General features: G+C 42.6%; 1 protein-coding gene across 3 annotated transcripts in view; it reads left to right on the top strand.

The window, feature by feature from the left end:
* Nucleotides 1–22,588, top strand: part of UBE4A (ubiquitination factor E4A) — a 32,742-nt gene that overhangs the window by 9,291 nt on the left and 863 nt on the right. For 2 of the 3 annotated variants that reach the window (XM_075840144.1, XM_075840145.1), the window contains exons 4-19: nucleotides 1,340–1,461; nucleotides 1,617–1,769; nucleotides 1,859–2,018; nucleotides 3,255–3,457; nucleotides 4,198–4,389; nucleotides 4,529–4,862; nucleotides 7,418–7,544; nucleotides 7,928–8,235; nucleotides 11,422–11,554; nucleotides 16,800–16,987; nucleotides 17,063–17,163; nucleotides 17,283–17,396; nucleotides 19,287–19,461; nucleotides 19,742–19,922; nucleotides 20,032–20,179; nucleotides 21,192–21,349. In XM_075840144.1, the coding sequence (XP_075696259.1) occupies nucleotides 1,340–1,461; nucleotides 1,617–1,769; nucleotides 1,859–2,018; nucleotides 3,255–3,457; nucleotides 4,198–4,389; nucleotides 4,529–4,862; nucleotides 7,418–7,544; nucleotides 7,928–8,235; nucleotides 11,422–11,554; nucleotides 16,800–16,987; nucleotides 17,063–17,163; nucleotides 17,283–17,396; nucleotides 19,287–19,461; nucleotides 19,742–19,922; nucleotides 20,032–20,179; nucleotides 21,192–21,349 (2,797 nt within the window). The remainder of the gene's footprint in view (nucleotides 1–1,339; nucleotides 1,462–1,616; nucleotides 1,770–1,858; nucleotides 2,019–3,254; nucleotides 3,458–4,197; nucleotides 4,390–4,528; nucleotides 4,863–7,417; nucleotides 7,545–7,927; nucleotides 8,236–11,421; nucleotides 11,555–16,799; nucleotides 16,988–17,062; nucleotides 17,164–17,282; nucleotides 17,397–19,286; nucleotides 19,462–19,741; nucleotides 19,923–20,031; nucleotides 20,180–21,191; nucleotides 21,350–22,588) is intronic. The other variant, XM_075840146.1, reaches the window with a different exon arrangement.

The raw sequence follows: 22,588 nt of genomic DNA, 5'->3' as shown, positions 1-22,588 counted from the left end.
GTGCGTGAACTATATGTTCTTGGGATTAATATTCATTTGTTCCTGGATAACCGTTGGATCTTAAAAGTAGTGTAACAGAAGACCATAACTGTCATTTTAAAGCCCCTAAAATGAGAAGAAATATGGAAATAATTGATAAAACAAGAACTTACATATAAATGTCAGAGCGGCTGGAAGATAAGGAATCACTTTCTGTGTATGGGCCACGGTCCTGTATGTTCTACACCGCGTACAGTAACTCTCACCTGGTGTCCAAAGGAGCAGCTCATCCTGGAACAGGCAGATAGCAGTACAGAACATGTAGCACAGGCAGATCGCAGTACAACACATCTAATGCTGTACTATACCTCAGAGAGGTGCTAATAGACAGCCAATCCGTGCCTACACTTCAGTAATACAGCGTCCAATGATTGGCTCTACTTGCCCTCAATCTAATGCACTGATTCAAAATCACTTTACTAGTCAAATGTGCTCGCTGATTGTCTGGTTCTCCCAGCAAATCGCAAGCACCACAGCAAATTTGCTGCGTCTGAAATTGCCCTTCTCTTGCTTCTTAACATCTTCTATGATGCAAAAAAACATTTATTTTTTTTTATTTTTTTTTAACTGAGCAGTAAAAGTAAAACAATTGCTGGAAAATAAGTAAAAACAGCAAAAAGGGTAAAGAAGATACATTATCTCCAATTTCAAAGGGTTTGTCCGGACATTTTTTATTGATGGCCTATCTCTAGGATAGGTCATTAATATCAGATCTGTGGGGGTCCGACTCCCAGCCCCCACAGCCAATCAGCTGATTGATGGGACCGTGACTTTCGTCGCCACATCGACCTCAGTGTTTTTTTCAGGCACCGGATTGCAGTTCATTCACTTGAATGGGACCGAAACTGCAATCCCAGGCGCAGGCGGTCTGTATGTGTAAGGCTGTATGTGTGCCTGTAAACTGAAAAGGCTGCTGCGTCAAGTCGTGGAACCATCAATCAGCTGATCGGCGGGGGTGCCGGGAGTTGGACCCCCACCGATCTGATATTGATGACCTATCCTAGGGATAGGCCATCAATAAAAAATGTCCGGACAACCCCTTTTGCACTATTGAATGGATTTGGCCTCTCTGTCATATTTGTCTAAACTTAAAAAAAATGTCCACGTCATAACACAAGCGTAGTGGAGAGAGGTGGCATGGAAGTAATGGAGGCGCTGTCACTATGAATATGTAACGGGGTTAGCAGATACAATGAAACCCTGATACAGGTATGTTTTGCTTTATTTATGTACGCACCATCTGTCCTTTTTATATGTAACTTGCTTTTGCTCTCATTTATAAGTGTGAATACACTTTTATATCCCACAGGTGACCCCATTCTGAAAAGCGGGAATGGCATACCCCTGCGTTGTGTGTATCTGGAAGAACTAGTTTCTGAACTCGATGGGCAGGACTGGTTGGACATGGATAATGTAGAACAGGTAGATCGTATAACACCAATATTTGTCAAGTAAATTTGTAAAAAAACTCTTTTGGTACAGTTCATGCCATAGAAGGCAGACATTTCTTACAGGGATGTGAGTATTTCGATTAGGTGTGTGGGAAACTGTAGTTTCAGTAGCCATTCTGTTTTCAGGCACTGTTCACGCGGCTTCTTCTCCCTGAACCTGGGAAATACATGATTTGTATGACATCCTCAGGAGCTCCCAATCTGTCTGCAGAACGAGATGCAGGGGAGAAGCATATAGTACCATTCCTATTCTCTTGTTTCCAGAGATCAAAGAAAGAGGTAAGCTGTTGGGCTGTGCACGCTACATTTCGGGCCATGCCTTTTTTTTTTTTTGGTAACATGATGTGTTTAAATAATTGTCTCCACAGGTCACTAAAGTGCCGGAGAATCTACTGCCATATGCAGTGCGTTGCAAAGCTTTAACAGTCTCCAATTCACGTACTGTTTTGCTTACCCCAGAGATATATCAGGGGCAGGATGTTCCAGCTCAGGTAGTGGACCTCATGCTTGAAGGTCTGCGTGGAGCAAGTAAGTATTGGTTACATAGCATTCTGACATAAAGAATAGATATAGCTGTATCAAACCACTTTGTAATCCAATATTTGGCCACTACTGATCTAGAAATCTATCAATAGACTTGAGAGCGAGGACTAGTAGGTCTTCAGGTTAAGTAACCAGGCAAGCTTTTCATCCAGCAGAGAAGTGGCAATACCTTCTACATTAAGTTTCTATGAGCACACTGAAACATGAAAGGGGTTGTCCTGGATGTTAAAAAATTTGCCAAGAGCAGGAAAGTTGAACCCCCCCCCCAATACTCACCTGTCCGCTTCCCTGTCCACTGCGGTGGTCCTCGCTGGTCTTTGAGTAGCAGCCAATCACTGTCCTAAGCTGTCTCGTGCCGTACATGATAGCATCACCAGTGATTGGCTGCAACGGTCACATGATTGGCTGCAATGGCGCTAGAGCAGCAGGGGATTGAGCAGGTAAGTAATGGTTGTTTTTTTTTTTATTTTATCAATTTTTCCGCCCCCTTAGCAAAAAAAAAATTCTAGATCCTGTGCAACCCATTTGAGGGGGTTATCTGGGATGAGAGAATTTTTAATTAGGGTCTGGAAATGAAATAAATAAACTAAAAAATAAATACTTACCTATCCTTGCCCCCGGCGATCCAGCACTGCGGCTCCGGCGGCACTCTCGATGGTTGTTTACATACACGTAGCATGTGACCGCTGCAGCCAATCGGAGGACTCAGCGGTCATATGATTCGTCACCAGAGACCCCTGTTGAATCCTCAGGCTGCAGAGGTCACATGCTACGTGCATGTAAACAATCACTGGGAGTGCCGCCAGAGCGTCCGCACTGGATCGCCGGGGGCAAGGATAGGGAAGTATTGCTTGTTTGGTTTATTTCATTTCCAGGCCATAATAAAATGTGTTTTTTTTTGTTTTTTTTTTAATCACATCCCGGAAAAGCCTTTTAAGTTTTGACCAGCATTATTAGCTGTTGTGGGTCTCACAGACTCCCTGACCGTTGATATACATGTTGGCCATTCAGTCGAATAGGGCATATAGAGGGGTTGTTCTTCTTGGAACCCCAGGTTGGAAAATATGGCCTTAGGGTTTCAGTGTACATTTGTGTTTATATATTTGTGTTCTATATTCTTTCTAGTGCCGCTTCAGGCAAACAGCTTCCATTTTTGTAGTAGAAATAAATCCTAACAATTTTTTGTTTCTTAAGCCACCTTAATAAATGCTTCTGTTTTAGACTTTGATGAGGTAGTGGAATTTTTGGAGGAGGTCATTGAAGCTCTTCTAGCTGATGAGGAGGTCCACTCCTTCAGTGAAGTTTTTCATCCTGTATTTGATGTGATCCTGGAACGCGTCAAGGACTTGGATCTTTGCCAGATGTTGCTGTACACATACCTTGATCTCCTGCTGTATTGCACGCGACAGAGAGACATAGCCAAGGTGACTCACTTTACCTGAAAGCCGTGTTTTGATGTATTTATTCATGTTTTCTTCTTCTATTTTCTATTTCATTTTTACAAAATTACAGAATCCGCAAAATGGTCTTATCTGGTTACCACTGATCTGTTGGTAAAATACAATTTACTAAATAAAAAGGAGAACATGAGATTTAAATTTTTTTTTTATTTAAAGGGAACCTGTCACCATTGTACAACCGCCTATATGGCATCATATGGTCACCAGGGTGACTCCGTGGTTAGCAGAGTTGTCTTGCAGTCATGGGTTCGAATCCGACTGAGGGCTGCATGGAGTTTGTATGTTCCTCCCGTGTGTGCGTGGGTTTCCTGCGGGTGCTCTGGCCTCTTCCCACACTCGCGCTAAAACATACTGATTGGTTAATTGGCTTTCAATGAAATTGACCATAGTGTGTGTCTGAGATAGGGAAATGGATTGTGAGCTCCTTTGGGACATGGACTAATGAGAAGGATGACAATCTCTTTGCGGAGCTGCAGAATATGTTTGCGCTACATAAGCAACCGTAAATAAATGGCATCTCCCTATAAGCCTCTGATCTCTGCAGCCCTCAATCCTTGCCCCTCTCACACCATAACCCAGAAACAGTCAAGGGGTGCAGGAAACCATGTCCGGTTCTATGTAAATTGACAACAGGCTTTCTTACATGTCTGCTTTTGAAATGCACATCGTGTAGCTGTTGTTTTTAGACTGTTTTATATTTTCAGGTTTTTGTGGAATATATTCAACCTCAAGATCCATCAAATGGACACCAGTATCAAAAGACCTTACTGGGGGAGATCCTTAGTATTTCCTGCCTTCTGCGTACGCCAGGAGTAGTAGAAAATCACGGCTACTTTTTGAATCCCTCACGCTCCAGTTCCCAGGAGATTAAAGTGCAAGAATCAAATATACATCAGGTAGTTAAAGTTCTCTGAAGAGTTTTTGAGGCCCAAAATTTATCCTATAATTTACAAATGATAAAATCCCAAATATAGGTTGTCCCATGTATTGTCTGTATCAGTAATACATTTTGATAAATTCCTCTTTCTTGTCTAGTTCATGGCTCAGTTCCATGAGAAAATTTACCAGCTTTTGAAGAACCTTCTCCAGTTATCTCCAGACACCAAACATCTCATCTTGTCCTGGCTGGGAAACTGTCTACATGCCAATGCTGGTCGTGCTAAAATCTGGGCCAACCAAGTTCCTGAAATCTTTCTGCAGACTTATGCCTCGGACAGCTTCTTTTTGAACCTGGGTGCAGCCCTGCTACGGCTGTGCCAGCCTTTTTGTAAACCAAAGTCGACTCGCTTGTTGACATTCAATCCAACCTACTGTGCTCTGCGCGAGATCAATGAAGAAGGACGAAAGAGTCGGAACGTACATATGAAGGGTGCGCATAAACCTTACAGGGTGCTACGTGTTTTACACTTTCTGCAATAATTACCCAAATATTCCCAAATCCGTTATTACATATGTTATAGCAATATATTAACCCTTAGCATGTAACATTTGTTTACTCACATACTACAACAGTGGGTTTCACTTTCCGAGTCTCTGATATACCTAAGAAGCCAATTTCGGGGGCACTTTTTAGAAATTAGTTAACCATGTATGTACCTTTTTAGAAATATCGCTGTCCATGTAATGTACAGACTCATCGGGTTCTCTTTGTAGCCATTATCCACTCTAGTTAAATGAGCAGGTTCCCCCTCTATTAAAATGGGATTTCTTGTCCATGTCATTAGTGGACACAGATGATGACCTTGAGTATAACTGCTGTCACTAGAAGGTGAACACTACGTAAAATAGTGTTAATTTTTCCTACCTGGCTATACCCCTCCTGCAGACTGACCAGTTTTAGATTAGTGTTTGTAGGAGGCAGACCTACCTGTTCAGCAGGTCCATCTTCTTTGGTTTTTTTTCCCCCGTTTTGGTAGCGAATACAGGGTAGCTAGATTACCGTCTTACCCAACTACGAGGAGGGAGAACACTGCGGCCTAACCTCACCGTTGCCTGTCCTACCTACAAGAAGAAAAATAAGCACATCAGAGCTCCTACTCCAATGTCACTAAGCATGGGGTCACCCACTGTTCCAGCCAGCTCGCTTCCGGGCACGCTAAAGAGGTGTCCTTGCTAGACTCCAGGGAGCCAAACACGTGGGTTACGCAAGATAGAAGTATTTCACTAGAATGCTGCATACATTCCACCGACTGCGAGGCTCTTCCTCCCTAGACCTACTTTGAGGTAGTCCCATAAATGGTCTACATCTACCTGCTCTTGACGCTCTGGCTTGCTCTACTCCCCTCCAACCCCCAAGAATATGCTTCATCTCCTCCAGGGATGAGGACCATTCTTAAGGGCAAAGCCTATAACTCCGATTGGACCTGGGCTCAGAGCAGACATCCAGACTTTTTCTTTTATTGTCGACAGCCTCATTGGTCCAGGATCCTGAATCTTGCTCCATTCAAAGGGATCTTCCTTTAGGAGGCCTCTGCGGTCTCCACATTTTTCTTTTCACAAGAAGAGGCTTTAACTCGCGTCTCTTCTGGTTGGGCCACTCTTTCTGGATGCTGGCTCACTTACATATCTGATTCCTGGGTACGAAAGGTGATCTCTACAAGCTACCCAATAGAATTCTTCTTTATGCCCCAGATCGCTTCTTCCAGTCAGTATCTCGGAGTCTTCAATCCAAGGATTCCACATTTTTTTCTTGGCATTATGTCTTTTCTATCCAAGTGAGTAATTATCCCGGTTATTCCACAGTAGGTTCCAAAGCAGCAGGGAATGGAACGCGGGTCTTGGAGATTAAGTGCCTCCACCATAATGTCAATGTGGATGGTTTCCGGATGGAATCCCTGCGCTTAGTGATCGCATCCATGGAGCAGGGATGTGTATCTGCACAACCCCCATCAACGATTTCTTCACTTTGTGATCTGATTTTGCCATTACCAATTTATGGCTCTCCCATTCGGTTTGTCATTGACTCCACAGGTCTTCATGAAGGTGCTCTCCTCTGCAATGGCTCTCCTCCACTCTTGCGGTGTCCTGGCCATTCCATACCTGGACGACATCATGGTCAAGGTGCCTTACAGGCCAGCCAATCAGGAAATCCTTCAGATTACTCTGGAAAACTTTTCACGCTTCGGTTACATCATCAACCGCCCCAAGTTCTCCCCCTCACAATGTCCGTCTGGTTTTTCAGGGCACAATTGTTCTTCAGCAAGGCAAGCTCCTCTCCCTGCAAGGCATGTGGTCCCCTCTGGAGTTCAGCCTTCCGATTAATGTCTTGGAGCATTAGGCTATCCTCCTCCTCCCTCTGACATTGGTCTCACCTCTTGTACGGTCACCCGATCAGTGTGGAGACAGACCATGCCACAGTGGTTATTATCGAAACCAGCACGGCATCCCGCAGCGCTGTGGCCATGTTAAAGAGACAACCAGCATCCTGAAGTGAGCAGAAACTCACATTCTGGCTGTCTCTGCGGTTCACATTACAGGACAACTGGATCGCGGAATTTCTCAGCTGAGAACGGATCGGCACAGTCCTTCATTCCAAAGTCTTCAGAGAGATGTGTTTCAAGCGGGTCAGCCGGATGTGAACCTCATGGCTTCCAGATTGTATCGCATGTTCCTTACTTCGTGTCTCGGACTTGAGATCCTTTTGCCTTCTGCAGGAAATAACTTTTTTACTTAGTGTCTCCGCTTCCTAGTGACAGCAGCTATATCCAATGTCGTCATCTGTGTCCCCCAATCAATGTGAGGAGAAAGGGATTTTACAAGGAGTAATGAAAAATCCCATTATCTAAGTCGGTACACCCCTTCAATTAATCTGAGTTACAGGGTCAGAAGTAACCTCGTTGTTTTTGGGGGTTTTTTTCAATTCGCAAAATATTCAAAACTTAAGTTCTAATAATCTTTAGTAAGTTTTCTTACGTTTGCATACAGGGCTGGACAAAGAGACTTGTCTTATTCCACCTGCTGATGATCAGCAACCAGACTTTGCCCAGAACTTTAACTTGGTGACCGAAAACCTGGTACTGACACAATACACCCTCCACCTAGGCTTTCACAGGTATCTCATCCTTCATTTGTATTTTGACAGCCTCAGTTCATCTCCGTTATCCGCTTGTTATGCTGAGTCATCAAGGCTTTGCGTAGTGGGACAGGACTATATTAGGGACCTTATCAGAGTCTGCTGGAATTGTTAAGAAATTTTGATTCTAAACAAGTCTAGTTAATTTGATTTTACCACTAGTAGATATTCTGATGATGTAGCATTACCCAATTGGAATAGTCAGTGTGACCTGATAATGTTTAAATATACTGAATTACAAGATGGTCATAGAAAAACATGGATATTTTTGTAATGTGCATGGAAATCAAACCCTTTTTAATCTATGTATAGAGCCAGTGTTGGCGTGATCCTATGAGTAATCCTGTTATATCTCTTTCTAGGTTGCATGAACAAATGGTAAAAGTGAACCAAAGCTTACACCGACTACAAGGAGCATGGCGTGATGCCCAGCAAAGTGGCAGCTCCAGCGCTGAGAACTTACGAGAACAATTTGAGCGACTTATGACAATCTATCTCTGCTTAAAAGCCGCACTAACAGAACCTCAGACTCTTCAGTACTGCCTCCAGCTTCAGGTCTCTACGGCACTTCTCTTAGTCCAGATTGCTTTGGGCAATCGAGGCACAGAACCAGTTTCAATCACCTTTCCCATACCTGACGTGCAACACAGTGCCCTCGCGTATGTGCCAGGTACCAAAGCATAGCTTAACTGAAGATGTTGAATCTAAACGGCAGCACATGCCGGCAGAAACAAAAAATCGCCACCTTATACTGGCCCTTTGCTGGCATAATGCAAAAACTATTTTGTGTAGTTCAATAGTGGCAATTCTTCACTCACTGGAATTGCATAGCACATTTTTTATGTAAAATATTGTTACTAATATTGGCAGAAGTGCAACCTTGAAAAAGATACAGGCAGGCTCAGAATTTATGGAAGGGAATGTTAAGGCCTCATGAACACGATTGTATTTTTGCGGCTGCAATTTGGATTTTTTTTGTGGATAAATTGCTGACCCATTCTTTTCTATGGCCCCATGTACACGACAGCGATTTACACTGATCGGTGCTTGGGCCGCAAATCAGGACCGCAAAAACTCAGGACAAGTCGTTTTATGGTCAGGATTTGCGAATTCAACAATACTGGATTGTTGTGGATCCGCAACGGACCTGTGGTTTTTGCGGACCGCGAAACCAATACAGTCGTGTGCATGAGGCCTTGGGGTCCGTAGATTTGGTTGCAGAAATCCCTGAGGCTGAAAATCACTTCAATTCATTTGAATGGAACTTGCAGAAAGCCATGCCTCTGCTGCAGAAGCCGGCACATTCAGATGATGGAACTGATTTTCAGCCGCAGAAATGTCTGCAACAAAATCTGGCGCATGTGAATTCCCCCTTAGGAGTCTTTTTGACATTCAGAAAGGTCCTTCGTTAATACTCTTGATCTGTAAGTGTGGGTAATGTACAAAACCAAATAAATACATATTGCCATACAGAGCGTGACATTCATGGGGCTGTATCCCACGGCTGGGACGTTTTTTTTCACTGTTTTACCAAATAGGCAGTCATAATATATGTGTGTACTTGTAAATCATAAACTAAATTTCAGCATGCAGTGTCAATCAGCTGCTTCAAAGGCCAGCAGGATATTGTCGTGTATCAAAAGAGGCATGGACTCGCGGGACAGGGAGGTAATATTACCACTTTACAAAGCATTAGTGAGGCCTCATCTAGAATATGCAGTCCAGTTCTGGGCTCCAGTTCATAGAAAGGATGCCCTGGAGTTGGAAAAAATACAAAGAAGAGCAACGAAGCTAATAAGGGGCATGGAGAATCTAAGTTATGAGGAAAGATTAAAAGAACTAAACCTATTTAGCCTTGAGAAAAGACGACTAAGGGGGGACATGATTAACTTATATAAATATATGAATGGCGCATACAAAAAATATGGTGAAATCCTGTTCAATGTAAAACCCCCTCAAAAAACAAGGGGGCACTCCCTCCGTCTGGAGAAAAAAAGGTTCAACCTGCAGAGGCGACAAGCCTTCTTTACTGTGAGAACTGTGAATCTATGGAATAGTCTACCGCAGGAGCTGGTCACAGCAGGGACAGTAGATGGCTTTAAAAAAGGCTTAGATAATTTCCTAGAACAAAAAAATATTAGCTCCTATGTGTAGAAAAATTTTTTTACTTCCCCTTTCCCATCCCTTGGTTGAACTTGATGGACATGTGTCTTTTTTCAACTGTACAAACTATGTAACTTTTAAAAAACTTTTGACATGTCATAGTGTCAGGTCAGAAGATTTGATCGGTGTGGGTCGAGCACTTAAACCCCCATCGTTTGCTAAAATGAAGTGCCAAAGCGCTTGGGTGAGCGCTGTGCCGCTTAGTTTCTGATCGTCTTTCCTCGTAAAGCTGAGCGAGCGGTGTACGGACTCCTAGACTTTCTATTGAGCCTGTAATCCGCTCAGAGGAAAGCCCATCAGAAACTAAGCGGCACGGCGCTCACCCAAGCGCTTTTGCCACTTCATTTTAGCGATCAGTGGGGGTCTCAGTGCTCGGACCCCCACCGATGAAAACTTCTGACATGTCGCTATGACATGTCAAAAGTTGACTTACCCTTTAACTACTTGCTGTTCAGTAAAGCATTCAGAAAAAACGTTTTGTTGGGAGTTTAGCAAAGTGCCATACTTGTCAGCATTTGCAAATTATTTTCTAGGAAACGTTACTATTAGTAGTGATATTTGGCTGGTGTATTTTTTTTTTTTGTTTTTTTTTGTTTGTTTTTTTAAATTGTGGAAATCTGCATTAAATTTTAAAATATGCGTGACTTGAAAATACTTCTTATATGCCAGTGCATTGGAACCCTGTATCTGCACAGTCGCTTGGTATAGCCCATGAATGTGTCCTGTTTATTGCAGCTTTGGGCTAACTGCATAAAAAGTAAGGAGTAACTTTGTAAATACATTACTTTTATTTGTATTGCATGGATCTCGAGTTACAGCCTGTATTACAGACCAGAGCTGCATTCACAACTCTGAAGGCTTTAGAGCTCAACTCTCCCGGTATCTCCTTCTGGCTCAATACCTGCACGGAGCTTGTTCTGGCAACTTACACTCTGGGAAGTGTAATATTATACCTAGTAGTATACAGTCATTCTATGCAGGGAAACAAATTGTCCCGCTGCATTAAAGGGGCTCCGTTAGGGGTGTGTATATTACGACAAGCTTGCTGAATGCTTTCAGTGACAACCAGGAGAACTGTGAACAAAGATCTGCACTACAATACAGGCTGTAACTCCGTATTACTGCTAAAGGTGGTTCAACCAGGTACCAAGTTTAACTGAGTAATTGCTCTTTCCGACAGGTGATGCAGATGTTAGATAACCTTGTTCCTTAAAGTGTAACTCCACAGCTATGGCACTGTACATGCCCCAAAGTTTTACTTACCTGAGAGCCAAGGTTCAGGAGTTTTCCCACCATTCTCGACTCTCCACGCACCATTGTCATGAGCTGTCCTGAAGCCTGCAAAGAAAATACTCCCTCTGTGCCTTTTTCAGCAGGCTCCCAAGCAGCTCATGTGCCTGGCCCAGCAAAGGATTAAGCTGCAGGTTAAAAGATAACCAGGGATCCCTAGAGTGGCTTTGAGGTAAGTGAAACAATGGGGGCATGTAGAGCGCCATAACTTGGCAAAAGCAGAATTTTTATATTTTTTGTCCAGAGTTACCCTTTATGGAAATGGAGTAAGAACTCAAGAAACGGTGATGGAGATACATTACAAAGGTGCTAGATGGGGGGTGCGTCAAAGGTTGTGCTTCACAAAGCAAATGACGTTGCACGGTTTGATGAATAGATTTCCTCACCCCTTCTTGATTTACAGAATTCTTTGCTGATAACCTGGGAGACTTTTTCATCTTCTTAAGGCGGTTTGCAGATGAAGTTTTGGAGACTGCTGCAGAAACTCTGGAACAGATACTGGATTTTATAACCGTATTTACAGGCAGTGTTGACAGGTAAGGGGTAGCATACATGGTATGGTGGCTATTCAATAACTTCAACTGGTTCAGGACGGCCCACTGTATGTAAAGGGCGGGCGGTCCAGGTCCTTAAAGGGAATGTGTTGCCAGAAAAACATGTTTTTTTTTTAAAAATTAAACATTTAGTGTGTGGGTGATTAAACATTGTTCAAATTTTTTTTATTTTTTTGCACGAGTCCATGTAATATTATAAATTATTTCTAATTTATAATACTACCCATTTTTGGTCACTAGATGGAGCTGTTCCCAAAATTGCAGCATTGCAACATTGGGTTAAAAGCCCTCGCTCTAGTGAGCTCTCAGCATCCCCCCCTCCTTTATCCTGGCTAGTGCCGGGATAAACGAGGGGATTGAAAGGTTTAACCTCCTACACTGTGTGTCGCCATTTTTTGAGGTAACCCACAGTGTAGTAGGTTTACATACAGTAGTAAACACACACAAACACTAACATACATTGAAATCTCTTACCTGCTCCTGCCGCCGCGGCTCCCTCCGGCCCGTCCGCTCCCTTTGCTGCCGCTGTTCCATGTGCCGGAAGCCGCGACCGGAAGTAGTAATATTACTGTCCGGCCGCGACTTCCGGTCCACAGGAAAATGGCGCCGGACGGCGCCAATTTCGAATAGGACTGTGTGGGAGCGGCGCATGCGCAGTTCCCACACAGACGCCGTACACGGCAGTCAATGGGACGGGAGCCGTTCGCAGTCCCTATGGGACTGTGGCTGCCGTATTCCATGTCTGTGTGTGCCGTTAATCGACACACACAGAAATGGAACAAAAAATGGCAGCCCCCATAGGGAAAAAAAAAGTGTAAAAATAAGAAACAGTAAAACACAAACACACAAATGAAAATAAACGTTTTTATTAAAGCACTAACATCTTTAACATATAAAAAAATTATTTGTGATGACACTGTTCCTTTAAAGCCCGCGCTAAAGAGAAGACAAGCGGTTAACAGCATAGAGGCAGCTATGATCACCAGCATGCAGTTACTGGGAGGCTGCAATCGTCACTATAAGAGTAAAAAATATACAAGAAAAATTGGTTAATACCAAACCGTTTCTCAACACTGTCCAAACACATCCCTATAAGTGAATAAGGCACAGAAGATCCAGAGACAAGTATACAAAGACATGTAGTATACATAGGAAAATATTTTATATGTATAGATGCCTCAATCCTATCCAGAGAATACATAACAGTTTACTGCAAATATAGGCATAAACTCAATACAAAATCAGTATAAAGTTATTTCAAAGTATACATACACACTTATGGAAATATGTAGTATTAAGGGTATGTGCACACACACTAATTACGTCCGTAATTGACGGACGTATTTCGGCCGCAAGTACCGGACCGAACACAGTGCAGGGAGCCGGGCTCCTAGCATCATACTTATGTACGATGCTAGAAGTCCCTGCCTCGCTGCAGGACAACTGTCCCGTACTGAAAACATGATTACAGTACGGGACAGTTGTCCTGCAGCGAGGCAGGGACTCCTAGCATCGTACATAAGTATGATGCTAGGAGCCCGGCTCCCTGCACTGTGTTCGGTCCGGGACTTGCGTCCGAAATACGTCCGTCAATTACGGACGTAATTAGTGTGTGTGCACATACCCTAAGCATAAAGCCATCTCAAGTTATGTATATATTTGTAAAAAAAATTGCATGTGAAGGAAATATAATTCCAATAGAATTATTATCAATAGATGTACATTGTCTGTTCTATAATTGAAACCTTTGGGGAATCTTGTTTCCTGTTTAAAGAGGCTCTGTCACCAGATTTTGTAACCCCTATCTCCTATTGCAGCAGATCGGCGCTGCAATGTAGATTACAGTAACGTTTTGTTTTTTAAAAAACGAGCATTTTTGGCCAAGCTATGACCATTTTTATATTTATGCAAATGAGGCTTGCAAAAGTCCAACTGGGCGTGTATTATGTGCGTACATCGGGGCGTTTTTACTTCTTTTACTAGCTGGGCGTTCTGACGAGAAGTATCATCCAATTCTCTTCACAACGCCCAGCTTCTGGCAGTGCAGACACAGCCGTGTTCTCGAGAGATCACGCTGTGACGTCACTTCCTGCCCCAGGTCCTGCATCGTGTCGGACGAGCGAGGACACATCGGCACCAGAGGCTACAGTTGATTCTGCAGCAGCATCAGCATTTGCAGGTAAGTAGCTACATCGATTTACCTGCAAACGCTGATGCTGCTGCAGAATCAACTGTAGCCTCTGGTGCCGATGTGGCCGACACGATGCAGGACCTGGGGCAGGAAGTGAGTGACATCACAGCGTGATCTCTCGAGAACACGCTGTGTGTCTGCACTGCCAGAAGCTGGGTGGTAACGAAGAAAAGTGGATGATACTGATTCGTCAGCATCATACACTTCTATTCACAATGCCCAGCTAGTAAAAGAAGTAAAAACGCCCCGATGTACACACAATACACGCCCAGTTGTACTTTAACTTTAAACACGCCCAGTTGTACTTAAGAAAGGCTCATTTGCATAAATATAAAAATGGTCACAACTTTGCCAAAAATGCTCGTTTTAAAAAAAAAAAACAAAAAAAAAAACGTTACTGTAATCTACATTGCAGCGCCGATCTGCTGCAATAGCAGATAGGGGTTGCAAAATCTGGTGACAGAGCCTCTTTAAGTATCCACATAACTTCTCTATTTTGAAGAATTTTCTTCCAATCCTCCCCTCTTTGGATTATAGACTCTTTCTATAGGGAAATATTCCCATGGTGCATATCAACAAAGTGTTTTGAAGCACCTGACACATTGCGTTGTTTTGGATGGTAAATATCTGTTTTGTTTTTTTTTACAATATCATCAAATATTAAATACATATTTTTGCAATACCACCAAAGTAGTGAGGTGACATGTAACAGTTTAAAATGGTCAGAAGATATTCTAAAAGTCCAAATGATATAACTGATCCAATAGTATAAATTTGATTGAAATTGGTTTACAATATTTTCATAATCTATTCATTAACATCTAATTCGATTCAAATTGGTTTGAACTTCGTTTATAATAATTTCATAGTATATTTATTCATATCAAATTCGATTTAAATGCGTTCAAAATATTTCTGTGTTAATAGTTCCTGCAGGGGATAATTTTCTTCTCTTTTTGGAGCCTTCTGAAATTAATTCTGTATTTCAATATATCGTCCTATTGACTTTAAAATGCATTTATATTCATATCTTGAGATGGCTTTATACTTAATACTACAAATTTACATAAGTGTGTATGTATAAGCTTAATGATGTTGCCCACATAATAATAACTTTGTGTACCATAAAGGGTTAACGGCTTGATTTGGCAGCACATTCACCCTTTGCCTCACTATCCAAGCACCCGATTATAAATGGACTAATTTGTGAAAGGACACAACTTTCCAGGAGACAGATAAATAGGTTGTATTTTTTTTAATCTAAAGAGGGGAGTACATATGCGTCTAATATAATGGAATGCTTCACTTATACTGTTTATTCAATTGTTTGCATTGTGCCTTGTCGTCTTTTCTGTGATTCTGTTTAGTATGTGCAAAGAAACTGTGTACCCAATAGCCAATCAACTTGAAGGGGTTAATTCTAAGCACTCCCTCTTCCTTGTTTTTCCCAATATCTGATCCTTAAAAGCAGACTCTATACATCAGAAAGTAGCTATGATTAAGAACTGAAAAGTTCGAAACGCGTAGGCGTTCTTTCCCGGGATTTTTTCATTTCTTGTTTTCATTTTGTTTTGTATTTTTTCACATCATATCATGTGCTGGACCTCTAACTTTTTTCCTTGAGTCACTATAAGGCCTCGTGCACACTTACGTCACCGTTTTTCACGGCCGCTTTTGACGGGTCCGTGAACTCGTTTTAGCGGCCGTGTGCACTCCGTGTTTCCGTGCGCCGAGCATGGTACTGTCCAGGGTGACAGTACCATGCTCGGCGCGCGGAAAATACAATTTTAATGTAATAAAAAAAAAAAGTTCATACTTACATTCCTCCTGTCCGGCCTCCAGCGATGACGTTCAATCCATGTCGCCGCTGCAGCCAATCACAGGATGCCTCGGCAGCCAATCACAGGCTGCCTCGGCTGCCAATCACAGGCTGCCGCGTCACAAAAGAAGGTCGGACTGGAGGAAGAAGAGGGACTCGTCACCAAGACAACAACCGGGTACGTATGAAATGCTTTTTATTTTATTTTTAATCAGCAGCCTCTTTTCTCAGTTATTGATAGAGACAAGTGGCTGCCGATTAGTGTAATATTTTTCTAATGTTTTTCTGCCCGCCCGGCGGTTGCTAGGCAACCGCTCCGTCATACACGGACGGCACACGGATGCCTTCCGTGTGCCTTCAGTTTTTTTGACGGCCCCATTGACTTGCATGGGCCTCACGGTCACGGAATCCCGGACCAAAGTAGGACATTCTCTACTTTGGATCGGAAAGGAGCAACGGACCGTCAAAAAAACTGAAGTGTGCATGGCCCCATTGAAATGAATGGGTTCAGGGTGCTATCAGTGACAAAAACGGATAGCACCGTGAAGGAAAAAACTGAAGTGTGCATGAGGCCTAAGAGGGCTGATTTCCCCTGTATCTGGGGCTGCTGGGTAAAATAAAAAAATTAATAACAATAAAGTCCCCCATAGTTCTTTTCTGACAGGTTGAGGGACATGCCAAAATAAAAAAAATAATAAACGTAAAAATACCCACCCCCCCAAAAAAAAAAAAAAAAAATAATATTCCCGCGCCAATCATTATCATCATGCTAGCCCTGTCCCAATTACCCTAAAAGAGACATGTCGTACTATATCAAAGTTTACGGTAAACTATGACAATCACAAATAAAAGGTCTATTTTAGGGTAACTCTATATTATTACCAGAAAACCATAGCTATGAAGTGTAAAAAAAAAAAAACATTGGGGGAAAAAAGTCACAAAAATCCTGTCGCTAGCCCAACTTTATTAAAAAGGTATATCCCGTTAACTTACGCAAGCTAAAAATGGCTAAATAGTGTCTGGTCCTGAAGGATCAAAAAAGCCCGGCCCTGAGCTGGTTAATACAGGGTGAGTAAAAAGTTGCTTAAAATTGGGCACTTTTTTTTTTTGAAAAAAATTTTTTTTTATTTTACTGCATGACTGGCTAGAAAATATAATTGATTCTATTAATGATTGCAGTATAGACTCTTCTTAAAACCAATGTCCTACCTGTTTAGGATGAAAAATCCCCACCTGCGTGCCAAGCTGGCAGAAGTCCTGGAGGCAGTCATGCCTCACCTGGAACAAACTCAAAACCCACTTATTTCCAGCGTCTACCACCGCCAGAGAACCTTTTGCTCTTACCGGCATGCCCCGCGTCTGGCAGAAGCTCTTATAAAGGTGTTTGTTGACATCGAGTTTACTGGTAGGTGATTGACCAGTTCTGATTAGTTCCAGTCATGGACGTACATTTCGTAATCTACAAACCATGTCTCTTTAGGTGACCCACATCAGTTTGAGCAGAAATTTAACTATCGACGTCCTATGTATCCTATCTTAAGATACATGTGGGGGCAGGACTCCTACCGGGAGAGCGTTAAGGTCAGTGGCTATTGACGTTATCAGTAGAATCCTATCTTATTAGAATTTATTATTATCAATCCGTATCCGTTCCCATATTAAATGTCCGAAATGAATCCGTTTTCATTTGTGCCATACAGAGCCTGGCAGATTATGCTGCTGAAAACCTTGAGGCTGTAAACCCTCCTCTGTTCCTGCGCTTCCTCAATTTGTTAATGAACGATGCTGTGTTTTTACTAGATGAAGCCATCCAGGTAAGAAGAAAAATCGAGGGCAAATTAAAAATCCCAAACAAGACACTGGAGATCCTTTCACACCGGTTAACGAGGATCAATCGTACGGTATGGGGACAAACCAGGTAGTTCGTCCCCATACAGTTTGCATCATTGTCGGCAGCACATTCCTTGTTTGCACAGTGTGGGGTGTTGCTGAAGAAAATGATTTGTACTGCCGCATAAACGATGTGATCAGCCGACTTATGAGCGATTGATTGTCGGCTGGTGGCTGGGTTCTTTTACGTGGGCCGAGGATCGGGAACGAGCGTTCCCCCAATCTTTAGCCCGTGTAGAAAGGCCTTAAAGTTAAGCTACACACTGTCTTCTGTCACTTGACAGCCAAGGATCCATAGCAAGACCCTGGTTGAGCTTGATGGACATTTTTTATTTTTACAACCTATGTAAGTATCTAAAACATTGGGGCAAATGTAATAACTTTTCTGAGCCAGTTTTCTGTCTCAAACGGCACAAAAGTCGCAATTTGTGGGAGACGTTTTTGACACTTTGCACTCATCCTGCCTCTTTTGAAAAGAGAAAAAAAAGCGAGTAGAGCTTAGCAAAAAGGGGCAGATTTGCTGTAAATTTACTATAACTTACTTCCCATTCTGGCGCACGGACCTCCAGAGATGTGCCTAATTTATTAAAAGGCAAGCACTTCTTAATAAATTAGACGCATCTTACTCTAGTGATCTTTATATTAAGATGGTCATATTAGACGCCAGTTTCGATTAAATCTTCCCCATTGAGTTGTGTTACAGATTACTTTTCCTAGACGTATCTAGATGGGAATCCCATGACTTTTTCCTGCCCGTGTAACATAGAAGCCATGTGGCTGCCGCACAATAAAATTATCATTTTCTATGTATAAAAAAAAAAAAAAGATTAATAGTTGCCACTAAAATCTGTGTGCGGCACCAGGTTAGACATGTTTTTGGTTTGCTTCCTGTAGCTTGGGTACAACATGTTTGAAGCATCTCTCATGTGAGGTCGTTTTGTTAAAGAGGCTCTGTCACCAGATTTTGCAACCCCTATCTGCTATTGCAGCAGATAGGCGCTGCAATGTAGATTACAGTAATGTTTTTATTTTTAAAAAACGAGCATTTTTGGCCAAGTTATGACCATTTTTGTATTTATGCAAATGAGGTTTGCAAAAGTACAACTGGGCGTGTTTAAAAGTAAAAGTCCAAGTGGGTGTGTATTATGTGCGTACATCGGGGCGTTTTTACTACTTTTACTAGCTGGGCGTTCTGACGAGAAGTATCATCCACTTCTCTTCAGAACGCCCAGCTTCTGGCAGTGCAGACACAGCGTGTTCTCGAGAGATCACGCTGTGACGTCACTCACAGGTCCTGCATCGTGTCGGCCACATCGGCACCAGAGGCTACAGTTGATTCTGCAGCAGCATCAGCGTTTGCAGGTAAGTAGCTACATCGACTTACCTGCTAACGCCGATGCTGCTGCAGAATCATCTGAAGCCTCTGGTGCCGATGTGTCCTCGCTCGTCTGACACGATGCAGGACCTGTGAGTGACGTCACAGCGTGATCTGGCAGAAGCTGGGCGTTCTGAAGAGAAGTGGATGATACTTCTCATCAGAACGCCCAGCTAGTAAAAGTATTAAAAACGCCCCGATGTACGCACATAATACACGCCCACTTGGACTTTTACTTTAAACACGCCCACTTGGACTTTTGCAAGCCACATTTGCATAAATACAAAAATGGTCATAACTTGGCCAAAAATGCTCGTTTTTTAAAAATAAAAACGTTACTGTAATCTACATTGCAGCGCCGATCTGCTGCAATAGCAGATAGGGGTTGCAAAATCTGGTGACAGAGCCTCTTTAAATATATCATTTCTTTTTCACTCAGTACCTGAGCAAAATTAAAGTTCTACAGATAGAGCGGGACCAAGGAGAGTGGGATGCGCTTGGTGCCGACAGTCGACGGGAGAAGGACTCCAATCTCCTCATGTTCGGACAGTTAGCCCGGTTTCACAATATTATGTCAAATGAGACAATTGGAACCTTAGCGTTCCTCACCTCAGGTAATGATGCACCCCTTATCCCTGTTCTCCCGTTTTTTTTTATATGTCGATCATTTGCTTGCGGGACAATGCAAACATATGCTGATTTTGACTGTAATAGATTTGTTTGGACTGAATCCTTCACGTCATGCGGTGCCTTAAAGCAATCTTTTATATTGTTCCGCAAAGGTCCTAAAAAGTTGGCAGCATATTGCACAAAGGAATTGGTCTGATTTTTATTTTTTTTCAGTTCTGCCTAGAATAAAATAAAAACTTCTTTTTTTTTTCTCCCTCTCCTTAGACATTCGCTCGCTGTTTATCCAACCATTTTTAGCAGAACGTATCATCTCCATGCTCAACTACTTCCTCCAACATTTAGTGGGCCCTAAGATGGGGGCTCTGAAGGTAAAAGATTTCAGCGAATTTGACTTCAAGCCCCAGCAACTAGTTTCGGATATCTGCACCATCTACTTAAACTTGGGGTAAATATGCAACAGCGGAATAGCAAAGGATTACTGATCTAGTGTTTAGGACTAAGCCTTAAACAGCTATGTTCATGACTGAATCAAATGTGTTTTCTCTCTGCTTTAGAGATGAAGAGAATTTCTGTGCCTCGGTGCCCAAGGATGGCCGCTCCTATTCACCAACACTGTTTGCTCAAACGGCGCGAGTGCTAAAGAAAATTAATAAGCCGGGAAATATGATCGTTGCATTCACAAACATGGCAGAAAAGATTAAGGTGAGACAAGTGTATGTCATATGCACTCCGTAGGTAAAAAAAAATGTTGCTGCCAGGAAGAGTAGCCATAGGGAATTTTGACTTCTTAGTCTGATTCTGTGTCAAGTAATACATCATGATGATGTCACAATAGTTTTGTCTTTATTCCAAGGCAGAATTCCATTGTGATGATGTAATAATAGTGTTCAACCATTCACTAATATTTCTTGGCTAACTGCTCCGTTCCTCATTCTACCCAGTTTAATTTCAGCGTGCTCTCATCACTGTGTACAGCACAATTTACCATAAAATTCTCATATTATGACACGTTTGTCATAATAGTGTCTGTCTTTCTTCCTAAGCTGTGTTGCATTGGGATGATGTCACAATAGTGTTTGCCTATATTCCCAGGTACAGTTTAATTATGGTGATGTCACAATAGTATTTGCCTTTGCAAACTCTGCTTTGGAACAATGTCACAATAGTGTACATCACGCTGGAACACAGCCCAGGAAGAAAGATAAACACTATTGTGACATCATCATCATGGAACTCTGCCTAGTAATAAAGATAAAGACTTATGACATCATCACAACGAAGTCAAACAATTGGACATTATCACAATGGAACACAGCCTAAAGATAATGTCCCAATAGTTTGTCTTTATCCCCAGTTCTATTGAGATTAAGTCCTAATAGTCTTTATTCCTAGGAGTTCACGTTATGATGATGTAATAAGTGTTTAGCTTTACTCCCTGTCTGCGTTTTCTACTGGATCCTACAGTCAACCATTCAATAATATTACTTTTTCTAACTTCTCTGTTCATCTTTCTACCCAGTTTAATTTCGGCATGCTCCCATCACTGGGCGTAACACAATTTACAATAAAATTCTCATATTTCGGTGGATAGGGATTGTTTGGTCTCTGTATATTCCTCTTGCAGACTGAAGTATTTCTCATGAATAGTTAATTTGTTGATTTGTACAAAGTACTGCACATGGTCAGGATATCATAACTCATTTTCTGGTTTCAGTCCTTAGCAGACCAGCAGCAGCGAGAAGAAGAGACTTACGCTGATGCTCCTGATGAGCTCCTGGATCCTATTATGAGTACCGTCATGTCAGACCCAGTTATCCTACCCTCCTCCCGCGTCACTGTGGACAGGTCAACCATTGCTCGACACCTGCTTAGGTAACTGCCACATATGTAGAGGACTATCAACCCTCTATACTCTGGGGAAAATTCCTGAAACTAATGTATGGGCGGCCCCTTGTAATTACTCTTTTAAAATAGTTATAGTTTGAAGAGATATTGTAAGATGGTTTTACCCGATTTATATAGATGCTGTGGCTGGCATCAGATACGCCTTCATTATATATCATTTATCATGGTCTGCTGGATTGCATATTATTTCGGAATGTTCTTACAGCTATTAAAGGGGATTCCCATAATCCACAGGATAAATGTTAAATCGCTGGAGGCGCTATCGCTGGGATCCTCAACTCTTGCCCAGGCGCTTACACAGTTCATTGTTGTCATGGGGTCGCTGGGCCTAATTTTTTTTAAATAGTGCTGACTGAAGCAGCCAATCAGCAGAGTTTCTAATAGTAAGTTTATAGTCGGGAATTGCTGTTTGTGCATTTCTTTAGTATATAAGCATAGGTTCATGAAATTAACAATTAGCGCTTGGTAGCCGTATAATCTACCTCCACTCTAGAAAGGGTTAAAGTGGTTTCATATGTTGTCAACCCTATGTGCTGCCCTGTAAACTGCCTTATCAGAAACGTAAAAGGGTTGTCCACTTTGGACAGTCCCTTTTTCTTAGGTCCCTTGACAATAGGCTTATCATGGGGTGTGTCCCCCCCCCCAATGATCAGCTGGAATGCAGGAGAGAACCAGGACAAGTTCCCTGCAGCTTCACCACAGGAGAAATGAAGCATTACATAGTTCCCTCCTGCATAGTTACTAGGTAGGAGTCATGAATGGGTACCCTTAATACTGATGACCTATACACAGGTCATCAAGATATGATCCGTGGGGGTCCGACACCCAGACCCTACACCCATCTGCTGTCCTGGCTGCCTCCAGGTGCCGGAAGCTATGCAGTGGTCGGTGCTGGAAGCAGATGGCTCCAGTCACAGTATAGCGGCCGTGCAGGTTTACTGCAGCTCTGCTCCTAGTCACTTGAATAGGAGCAGAGCTGCAGTACGGCCGCTATACTGTGACTAGAGCCATCTGCTTCTGGCACCGACCACTGCATAGCTTCCGGCACCTGGAGGCAGCCAGGACAGCAGATGGGTGCAGGGTCTGGGTGTTGGACCCCACCGATCATATACGGATGACCTGTGGATAAGTCATCCGTATGAAAAACTGCCCCCTGCCTGGACAACCCATTTAACCCAGAATTCCCAGGTATTTTGAAAATGGGCT

Source organism: Rhinoderma darwinii, chromosome 10, assembly GCF_050947455.1.
Source record: "Rhinoderma darwinii isolate aRhiDar2 chromosome 10, aRhiDar2.hap1, whole genome shotgun sequence".
NCBI classification, from domain to species: domain Eukaryota; kingdom Metazoa; phylum Chordata; class Amphibia; order Anura; family Rhinodermatidae; genus Rhinoderma; species Rhinoderma darwinii.
This window is presented reverse-complemented; position numbering and strand designations above follow the sequence as displayed.